The following is a 10,860-nucleotide window of genomic DNA, read 5'->3' as shown; positions in this document are numbered from 1 at the left end:
AATTAAGTCAAAAGAGGATTATCTAAAATGCCTAAGAGAATAAGCACCTTTCAAATTATACAACCTGGTGCACATAAGTAAATAAAGTTAAATCTTAATATAATACTTGTTGAATTGAGCAATTGAGCACATATGCTAATAATAAATAACTTTATCTTTTCTTTTAAGTGGTTCCTCATGGATCTTGACTTAGAAGGCTATTGGGGTTTTTAGCTTTGTGTGAATTGCTGCATTAACTTCAAAGAAATGAAATTGTACTTTCATTAAAATATTCTTTAACTTAATAAAATCATATTTTTCTGAATTAATCTCTCCTGTGTCGGCCACTCATGGTGTATGCTATGCCTTCCTGCCTGGAGGAGAATTTCCTGCCCACAGCTTCTCACTGAGGGAGCAGACATATGTGACCAAGTCTGTACCACATAACAAAGGCAGGCACAGCTGAATGGACCAAGGATGAGCACGAGACCCATGGGCTGTCAGTCCAGAAGCTGACTGTAAATTAAGAGGAGGGCCACTTCTGAAGAGCTCCCAGTCAGAAGCAATGATGATTAGCTGGACCGTTATGACTCCCTTTCAGGAATCTGAATGTGATAAATGGGGAGAGAATCAGTGAGCCCATAGTGGGTGGATACATGGAAACACCTCAAAAGGAGACAGTGAGGAAATTATCAAAATGGCTGAGGGAGATTTTCAGGGCTGAGGTGGAGACAACAAGCTCCTACCAATGCCTGCCAATATTCCATTTCCAAGAAGCTGGCTGACTGGATATATCTGTTCTCAGAGAGCTTTGTTTCTCTGCTGCCATATGCAACCTAACAATACAACTCCATTCCTTAAACAGCCTGAATGAGACACTTGCCCCCCACCCCCAATCTAACTAACAAATAGTCCAAAAGTTGGTACAAAGAGGTTCAATTTTTACTTCTACTAATTTTAAGAAAACATTTTGGGAAAAAACATTAGCCATCATTATATGGTTTTAATGGGCTTCTTCTTCTTCTTCTTCTTCTTCTTCTTATTATGTTTTTTTGTTATTTTTCAATTTTTTATTATAGTTTATTGTCAAGTTGGTTTCCTTATAACACCCAGTGTTCATCCCGACAAGTTAATGGGCTTATTGTTAAAATGGATTAGCCAAGTCAATGAAAACATCTGCCAAACCAAACCAAACAAGACAGAATTATGTCGAAGATGTCACTGTCATCATTTTGGGGATAAAGACTAGGAGGACCAGTGATGATGATTTTCTTCCAGAGCAGATGTAAGGTTGTGGCTTGTTTTCCCCCTCGAGTTCGGTTCTTTATGTGGTTTGTTAAATAGCATTCCACCTAATCGATAGGTCAGTCTTCATGTTTAAACATTTTCCCTCAGTTTTTTATTACCAGTAAAGGCAGAAGGTCACACTCTTTGGTCATTCACCTACATCCTGGTTTGTTCTGAGAACATTGCTCAGGGCACAGACCAGCTATCTGAGTGCAGCAGAAAAAGACATGAAATGTTGAAACACTGGGTAGAGGGTGAACGAGCCCTTGAACGGTAGCTGGGGAATCTGGTCAGCTCTGCCACCCGCAAGCCATATTATTCTGGCCAAGTCCCTTCCCTTATCTGTGAAAGGAGGGGGCTGTGATCCTGAAAGTCTCTGTGTTGTATCATCTCCCTTACAAGAACCATAAGCTCCACCAAAGCAGCATTGTCTGCCTTATCTGCTCAGGGCTCAAGCTTGGGAAATACTTGGTGATACTGAGTAATTCATGCTGTATGTTGCTCATTAAAAAGGCTCTCTTTCATGTATGGAGTCTTAGCTGTTTTTCAGATTGCTTTCACATAGGAGGCCCTCAACACTTACTGGTCTGGATATCACATTTTGGCACACCCTTACTCTGGACCTCTTATACCTGTTGTGTACAACAAATGGGCATTAAGAATAGAAGAATCCATTGGGAAGGATGTGGGGCTGTAGGAAGAATGAAGTCAAAGTAATTAATGCAGAGGCATCAGTTCATTAGAAACATCAAGACAGGCAGACTTTGTTTTTTATATGCACCACCTAAAATCCTTTATGAGCATCAGCTAGGGTGGCTCTTCCTTTGCTCTTAGTGGTTCATCAAAGCAGGTCACTGACCTCAGCCACATCTGCTGCCGTACTCACTGTCATCGGGTGCTAAAACCATGGGAGAAAGCCTGCCAGCTTGCAAGCCCATGAAATGTCTGTGTTATTTAATATGCCCAGCTTATTTTTGCTTTAATTTTGCTTTAATTTTGGTCGCAAATTCTGGGTTAATCATATTTAGGGGCCCTTTATAAAAAATGACTAGAAGAGAAATCTATTAATAAGTTGCTACTGACCTCTTTCTCTCTCTCTCTGTCTTTTTGAGAGACACAGAGAGAAAGAGAGAGAGTCATGGAGGAGCAGAGAGAGAGGGAGAGGGAGAATCCTAAGCAGGTTCTTGGCTGTCAGTGCAGAGCCTGATGTAGGGCTCCCTCCATCTCATGAAGCACAAGATCATGACCTGAGCCAAAATCAAGAGTCAGATGCTTAACCAACTAAGCCACCCAGGTGTCCCTGGATCTCTATATTTTGTCACATTAATATGGTTCTAACTCTTTCAGACTAAGGTCTTCTGTCCCCATTAGTAAGAGGTGCCAATTTGTTCTTGCATTGCTAATGAAAGGAATCTTTCAGTTACACGAAGGAAGAAAGAGACACATAATCAAGGTAGGGTGGCCAGCAAGATTGTAATTTTTCTTGAGAGCGTGGTCTTCTGATGATGGGTCCAAGATGAATGGAATCGGCTAGGAAACAGGGAAGGAAGGATGAGTCCATACTTTGTTGGTAGCATGACTCTGGGCTCCCCAGCAACCCATCAGGGCTCCATTGGGATGATCTTCTGGGTTTTCACTACGCACGTTTCCTATGGACTTTATGTTTCTGCATCTTGCTGGGGGCTTGGTTTAGGCAGTGGGATGAAACACTCTTCTACGGGATCAACAGTCTGGAAAAGAAGAAATGCCATCATCAACTTTCTGAGCCAACACAAAGGATGACACTCTCCAGAGCTATGTTTGAAATACCATTTCAGCTTCCTTCTGTCCTTTGTTAATAAAGAAAAAAAATATTGAGGCTACCCACATCAGAACTTTGTTATCATCTTCCCTCTTAGCCTGTAACAAGAATCTTTTGGCAAGATTCTTAAATAGCTGATCAGGGGACATTGAAGTAGTCCAAGAAATTCTTGGACAGCGTAATAAAGATTTTCTCATCATGTAAGTGCCCTCTAGAGGGTTAATGACAGCAAATGATATATCAATATCCTGGTTGTGTGCCACTCCAGGAAAAGCCAAAATCTCAGATAACAGACCAGAAGGATTAGGATTAGTTAGTTAGAGTTGCCTCGTACGGTTCATTGAACAAACAATCTGATCATGACTTTCATCCTCAGATTTTAGTTGTGGGGATCAGAATGCAAGAACTATGTCCTAGTGTGGCATTTTTGGCTGCCTGCATTTTTGTACCCTCAAGCCATCACGACACAAATGCAAGTTGCCTCCAATTCTACTCAGTAGTGTTCCCTCTGCTTTTGTCTGAAAGGATTAAAATTGGGTTATGCCTATTTGGTGATGATGGTGACAGACCTAACCCAGTTCTTGGGGGCAGCCTTGGCTGCAGGAGCTAGACAGTGACTCAAAGAGGCCATCAGCAGGGCTCAGGGGATCCATCTAGACAACGGATAGATAAAAAAAGCAGATTTGACCTCATTCATATTTACAATTCCCTGTTGTCCCCAAGGCAAAAAGCAGTGAGCTTACTCCTCTTCACCCTCACACGAACACTTCAAGCTGCCTTTTCTTTCCAGCGACCCTCATCTATATCGGAGTACGTTGTTAATGGCGGGGCAGTGGGGATTTGGAGGGGCTCGGGCAGAGACGAAGGCATGACTTGCCTTTATTGCACTGCCCTGGTATGGATTATATCTGGATGACCACATGCTTGTGGGGATGAGCCTGCCCTGCCTCTCCTCTCTCAGGTCAGTAAAGACATTGGAAATGAAGCCTGATAGCTCTCCTGAGGGAGGTGTGCTTGCTATGTCCCTCCTTGGTGATCGTAGGCGAGCACATTTACCTGCAGCTGAATGGGGGTACCATATGAAGTTAATGCTACATCCTCCTCAGCTCCATCACTGTCTCGGGCTGAAAGCCAAAGGAGGGAAGGGCTGGGTTAGTGTCAGAGATTCACGTGGAAGCAGCACATGAGGGCTATGAAGAGACTCAAGGGCTTACAAAGAGGCTCTTGACCTTTTAGAAAGGACTTCTCAGTTGAGGTTTGTTTTAAATCTATGAATTTAAAAAAGAGTGCTTTAATGCTTATGAGGAAGGTTGGCTATGTATAGCATATGTGTGTTCAGGAGAGGCATATCTGTATTTAGTAATTGAAGAGGCTGCAGATTTGCATCACCTTCTAGAGAAACAGCACTCTGTTGGTGGTGGATCAAGGTCTTTGCTCCCTGAGTATCGACTATGGGACCCTGTGTACCTCATGGTCTTCAACAGTAAGATAAAAGGCCTTAACTAGATTGTCTCTGAAGTCCCTTCTGGCTCAATATTCTACAAGCTTTGGTTTGGCTTAAAAAACTAGACATAATAAAAAAGATCCCTAAGGCCAATTTCATGCTTCCATAGAACAATCCATGCGTGGTTGTTTGTTTAATGTCGGTCTCCTCAACAAGACTTTTGAGATGTGTCTGTCTCTGAGGTCAGGCTCTTGCACAATGCATATTTGTTGTTTGACGGTCACAGACGTAGCCATGTCCCCAGTGTTCACACATAGGGGCTCTCTCACTTGCTAGCTGTGTGACATAGGGCCAAGTTTCTTAACCCTTTGTTGCCTTTGTTTCCTGAAGGGAATAAAAGCGGGATAATGATGATCATAATAGCAAATCTTCATAAGGTTGTCATGAAGATTAAGTCAATCAATATGTGTAAGACCCTTGGAACAGGGAATGATTATAGAAAACACCATATTGCTGCGCTGGTGGTGTGGTCATAACTGATGCTCTGACATTGTCTTCCCACTGGCATTTTTTAGACGGACCCTGTGAAATATGAAATGCTCTTCTTTCTTCCATGGCAGAATGAACTGAATTTTTAGTTTAACTTTGTTTCTTGAGGCATAATGAGACTCCTTTCACATTCAGCTCCCTGGTGACCAACATTCATCAACATTCTTATCAGACTAGATTAGAAATTAGAGAAGCCTCCTCTCCAGAATTCTCCAGCACTAGTTGTTGTTCATGGATTTACCTAAGGAAAAATGTTTTCCTCTTTCTGTTAATCCTGCAGCCACCTCATGCTGTGAAATCTGAGTTAAGTAAGGGAGACCTTACATTTGTACAGGGCAGAGGCAGGGACATTACAACCATCATTTAGACAAGAAGCCTGAGCTTCTAGATGTAGAGGAGCTTGGTTTGGTCTCAAAGTTGGCAGGAAGCAGAACTGAGCCTCAAACCCAGATTCTGCATTCTTTCTGCTGCTCCATGCTGCCCAATGATCTCACGCTCCTTGGATCTTTAGGAATGTCAAACCTTCTCTATCTTCAGACCAGACAAATCCTGCCCAGACTCACTGTTTTCTTCCCTACTTTACACCACTACTCTCTCCGTAACCTGGAGCTCTGGAGGGTAATAAGACAGCCATTCAGAGAGTTGTTCCTGCGAAAGAGCAAACAAAAATTACACCACTTGGGACCATTGAAATTAGGGTTCTCCTAAGAAAGGGGGTGTCTTGAAGAAAATATGCTGAAAATTGTTAAAAAAGGCTGTCCAGAAAAAGCTGGAATTTGCCAAAAGGCAAACAACCCAACGAATGGGCTAAAGTTTGCAGGAACATTCTCTTGGTTTATATCATTTTATAGTCATTGAACCACTTTTAGACTACATAGACTCCATTGTTTTTATCTAAAACCTTCAAAAAGAATCATACAGGCTTTGTCTGTACACCTCAAACAACAAACAGAAAAAAATGCCCACAATAACGTGATACTTTAAAAGATAAATGAGTCTTGAGGTGCGTGGGTGGCTCAGGTGGTTAGGTGTTTGACTTTTATGTTTCTCTCAGGTCGTAATTTCAGTTTGGTTTGTGGGAATGGAGTCTTGAGTCAGGCTCTGTGCTGACATAAAAAAATTTGGTGGTTATATTATATTCTACGTTTAAGATCTCCACAAATTATATTGCATTTAAAATTCTGAGTTAAAAGGACAACTGGTTTAAAAAACTATAATCAATATATAGCTTTCTAGGAATGCATTTATAATAGAGGGCAAAGAATATTTATAACCATTTGTTTGGTGTCCTGTGGTAACATGCCTAAATGCATTTTTATTCTCCACCCAGATGTTTTTAGATCTTGGAATTAAGTTCATAAGCCACTTCAAAGAGAGAAAGCCTAATCTTCTTTTGAAAGGCTCCCAGGGAAATAGAGTCCTTAATCCCCTTTGCTGATCTATTTCAGTGTTTACCAACTCTTATTTTCGCATTTAATCTAAGTCCTTCATGCTTTGGTTTGAGTTAATTTCTACAGATTGTCTTTAGTTGGAGACAGAAAACAACAGGACAACAGCCTCTTGGAGAGAGGTCTTCATACTTGTGAAATTCCTTGCTCATTTCCTCTTGTCTTACTCTTCTTTCAGATGAATAACTTTGGTCCCACAACCCAGTGGTAAATCAAATAATTATTTGACTGGAGTCACAGCTACAGGAGGTATTAATCAGAAGAGTCTCATGACAAATGCATGCCTCATGGACTCGAATAAAATGTCATGTTTCGGTATAAGGAATTTAGAGAGAGAACTTGCATCGTCTATGAGTAAGGCACATTAAAAACTACTGTCTGTTCCATTGTCTTAACCTTTCCACATTGGTCTGATGTTATAATGCTTTAATTATCTTTGTGGTTTTCCCTTAGCCTCCCAAAGTCCCCCAAACTTCTTATTGGTGGATCCCAGAACCGGAATGGGTATTCTTGTTGGCGACTGACTGACTGATGCTGAGTACAACAGCCTGATTGTCCTTGCTGACCACACGTCTATTTGTATAGCATGGTGTTTCTTGAGCAAAGGGAAACAAAGGCAGTGGTAAGCTACTTTCCTATTGCTAGCTTGTGACCTACAATACATACTTAGGGTTTCTCAAGTTCCTGTTATCATACTCTACTAGTCTGGCTTTTATCTATTTTGTGTCTATTGGTATGTTTTTCCGAGCTTGGTGGAATCTATTTTGTACTGAGTTTTAATTATTCTTCTAATTTTTGATATTTGTATTTTCCCCAGGTGAGCTAGATTCTGATTCTGTTGTCCAAGTTTAAGTTTCTGGTTATTCTGCCCAGTGTGGAGAGCAATCTACACTACTGATTTATTATTATCATTTTTTTAAACAAAATATCAAACTGGGGGCACTTGAGTGGCTCAGTTGGTTGAGTGTCTGATTCTTGATTTCGACTCATGTCATGATCCCAGGATCGTGGGATCAAGCCCTGTGTCAGGCTCTGCACTGAGCGTGGAGCCTGCTTAAGACTCTCTGTCTCTGTCTCTGTCTCTGTCTCTCTTTCTCTATCCCTTTTTCCCTCTGCCTCTTCCCTCCCTCATGTTCTCTGTCTACAATAAAAACAAACAAACAAATAAAACGCCAAACTGCTTTGACAGTGACTGTCACTGACAGGCATTTCCTGCTCAGAAATGGATTTTCTACCCATGCTCAAGTAACAAGGATAGTACCAAGTCCTTGCTCTTCCATCAAACTCTCCTTTGAACACTTGAAACACTTAGGTTTTGGGGTATGTGCTCTTGATCATGACAAGTCCCAGTATGTTTGGGGTATTTTACAACTCTAAGAACTCCTTCTCTCTTTCTCTTGACTTTTGTTTCCTCAGTACAACAACAATAAAACAACATAAGAAATTTTATCTTATCTTCTAGTGAGAACTAGAAGAAGTAGTTTCAGGGGTTGACTCTGCATTTCTGCCACAAACCTTAGCGATCTGATGATGCACCATCAACAAGCAAGGAAAAACTGTTATAGGAAGGATGTATGGTATCAATTTCCGACTCTCGGTCAACTGAAAAGAACTAATGGCTGCATCTCTCTGAACAGGATTTAATTTGAATGTGTAATTAGCCATAGATGACAGCTCAAAAAAGTGTATGCACTTAAAGAGAAGGCTTCTATTAATTTTTTTGAGCCTGGTGAACATTATGTGTGCTATACAATATATAAAATAACATAATTTTGCACATTAGAAGTAAATTGTGAGGAATCAGATGCCTATTAAGACACAAAAATTGGTATAAAACTATGATATTGGGTTATGAATAATGGGCCAGATGTTTCAGAAGGGAATGAATGAGTTTTGACACATTTCTAGATAACCAAAATTAGCCACTCTCTGTCAGGTTGTTAGGGTCCAAGCATTTTTGTTGTCATGGTTAATATATTTTATTCATTAGCCAAGTATAGACAGGTGGCTTGGTCTTACATAAAGATAAAAACAAAATCTGACCAGAAATTTTTACGAAAATGTCACATAAGCAAGTTGCTTTATTTCTATTAATGATTACACATCTGAGCCTTTATTAGAATTTTGATTCAGTGACTCTTCCAGTCACTTTTTGTAAACCTTGAAGGCTTTGGTTTGAAAGGCAGAGGTTTAGAAGTTGTTGGGCTTTGTGACATTAATGAGGTGATGAGTCCTGTGAATCAGTTTATTCTGATGTTTGGGCCAATTAGCATCAAGACTTAAATTTTAAAAAATGTCAATCACTGTTGCCAGGATTGGCTTTTGCACCTGCTGGCCCGAACACCTAGTCTTAGCATCGTACGTCATGCAACTGCATGGTCCAAGCCTAATTTAGGGCGAGTTAGCTCACTTTATAGTGGGTGCCTTTCTTTATCTAGTGTGAGCACTTAGAGCCACACCTTCTTTATTTGGGGCCATTGATTCATTTCTGTCTTGGCCTCTCCCCCATAAATCTCTGTATTTTGGAAGAACTGAAATTTCATAAAAGCTTAACCTTGATTCTGGGTATCTTTACCTCCATTTTGGAACTATTAAGTCACCCATCTAAAGTGTGGCCATTCTCTTATTGTTCCCTCTTGGCTCCTCCCACTTCTCAATTTCTCTCCTGTTTCTCCAACAGAACAGCCTCCCTGCCCCCTGGAACCCCTGAGAAAGTACCTCGTGAGAGTTCCTGGTTCTCCACTCTGAAGCTGCATTGGTAGGCTGGGGCTGGGCAGGCATTGCCTGGTAAAGGGCAATTCGGCTTGCTCGATCTGTAGAGAATGCAGAGCTCGGGTATGATGTACAGCAGCAGGAAAACCCATGCGTTGGTGACCAGGGCAATGCAGATGACAGGGTCATCCCATTGGGGCTGCCGCTGGAGCTGCGGGTTGCCTCTCAGGAGCATGGAGATCCATACTACCCAGATAATGATGGAGATGAGCACGGTGACGAAGATGAGCCTTCCATGTTGCTTCCAGTTCTCACAGGGGCCACAGAAAGTGGCTTTGGAGACGAAGAATGTGAGGGCCATCAGGAAGAGCACATAGACCAGGAGTACAACAAAGTCCACGTTGAGCTGACAGGGTGTCATATGCATAAACATCATACCCCTGGTCATCATGAGAGTCACGTACTCAATGGCAATGATTACCTGCAACAAGCTGACACCAATAGCAATGCACAGAATTGTTGTCCAAGAGAAGGAGACTCTGCCCCGGACCAGCTTCACCAGGTTGGAGGCATGAGCCAAGAGGCAGGAGAAACAGAGAGCGAAGAGAACCCCAAAGAGAAAGTAGCGTACGGGGGCAGTTTGCTGATTGAAATGAGTGATGAAGGCAAATGTGAGGCTAAAGAGTCCCAGCACACCCAGCAGGAAGAGGAACTGAGTGGGGAGGACATTCCACTGGCTGCAGTCTTGAACCCTTCGCATGAGGAAAAGAAATGCCAAGAGTAGTATAATTGTAACTACTATGCCAATTATTGCCAGGGACTCTAGAACAATGCCCCATACCCCCTCGTTGTCACAGACGAAGTAATAGTCCTCAGTGGACTTGACACAGTCCTCATACATGGTGACTTGTAGGTGGACCTCACGAGAATGGACTTCTGTTTCCCTGCTGTAGAAAGATGAGACAAATTTCTGACTACATCCACCCATAACAATGCCTGTCAGGTAGTCCTATTTGGGTCCTAGAATGTCATTCCCAAAAGAAGACACCTGGACATACCAGATGAGACATCCTTAAACTATCAAACCCCGAAATCTCGCCTAGCTCCTCCTGCTGGGAGAAGCACAACCGTCTCTACTTCCAGATACTTCATCCGTTTTCACGTCAGTTTCCGCTCAGGCTTTCTGAAACCTGAGGCAGAATCTTTTTCATAAAATGGGGTGTGTGGCAAAGTTTGCATGGTTAATGAGATTCCAGTTATGTCGGGTTCCAGAACAAGCACTGTCAACATTAATGGATCATCAGATCATTCAAGACACGAATGCGCTGCTTGAGGGAGACGGACAGATAATTCTTCCTAGTAATTCTAACGGCTGCTCCTTCTTTCACCTAAAGTCAATCCAACACAACATGTTATTGCTAAGTACCTACTATTCATTCGTCAAAGAATTATGCAAAATGGTCCCTACTTCTACTAACTATTTGGACTGCTGAGCACCAAAACCTATGTCTTCGCTGAGGCTGTCTAGGAAAAAAATTCCACACAGTCTTTAGGAAAAAAGAACTTTGCAATTGGATACTTCTAGCTCTATTCCCCTCCAGTTATTCCCGAGCCAGATGGCCGGAATAATGAGGTTTATA

At 41.8% G+C, this 10,860-nt stretch overlaps 1 protein-coding gene across 2 annotated transcripts; it reads right to left on the bottom strand.

Moving 5' to 3' along the window:
* Nucleotides 1–2,720: 2,720 nt before the first annotated feature.
* GPRC5D (G protein-coupled receptor class C group 5 member D) lies at nucleotides 2,721–10,188 on the bottom strand. 2 transcript variants are annotated; one of them, XM_029955439.1, is made up of 3 exons: nucleotides 9,227–10,188; nucleotides 4,124–4,191; nucleotides 2,721–2,996 (listed from the first exon to the last, which is right to left on the bottom strand). In XM_029955439.1, the coding sequence occupies exons 1-3, from the start codon at nucleotides 10,119–10,121 to the stop codon at nucleotides 2,925–2,927; spliced, it is 1,035 nt and encodes a 344-aa protein (XP_029811299.1). In that variant the 5' UTR covers nucleotides 10,122–10,188; the 3' UTR covers nucleotides 2,721–2,924. The 2 variants fall into 2 exon arrangements, with proteins under 2 accessions (XP_029811299.1, XP_029811300.1); XM_029955440.1 differs by lacking the exon at nucleotides 4,124–4,191 and having other exon boundaries at nucleotides 2,921–2,996; nucleotides 9,227–10,163.
* Between the last annotated feature and the right edge of the window lie 672 nt (nucleotides 10,189–10,860).

This window comes from Suricata suricatta, chromosome 10, assembly GCF_006229205.1.
Source record: "Suricata suricatta isolate VVHF042 chromosome 10, meerkat_22Aug2017_6uvM2_HiC, whole genome shotgun sequence".
NCBI classification, from domain to species: Eukaryota; Metazoa; Chordata; class Mammalia; order Carnivora; family Herpestidae; genus Suricata; species Suricata suricatta.
This window is presented reverse-complemented; position numbering and strand designations above follow the sequence as displayed.

Bases quoted from the DNA above. Each gene is read 5' to 3' on its own strand.
- GPRC5D (XM_029955439.1), bottom strand. From the start codon at position 10,121: ATGTATGAGGACTGTGTCAAGTCCACTGAGGACTATTACTTCGTCTGT. The intron at 4,192-9,226 runs GTACTTTCTCAG...TTTGGCTTTCAG, and splicing joins GAACCAGGAACTCTCACGAG to CCCGAGACAGTGATGGAGCT. The intron at 2,997-4,123 runs GTAAATGTGCTC...CTTCTTTTCCAG, and splicing joins GTACCCCCATTCAGCTGCAG to ACTGTTGATCCCGTAGAAGA.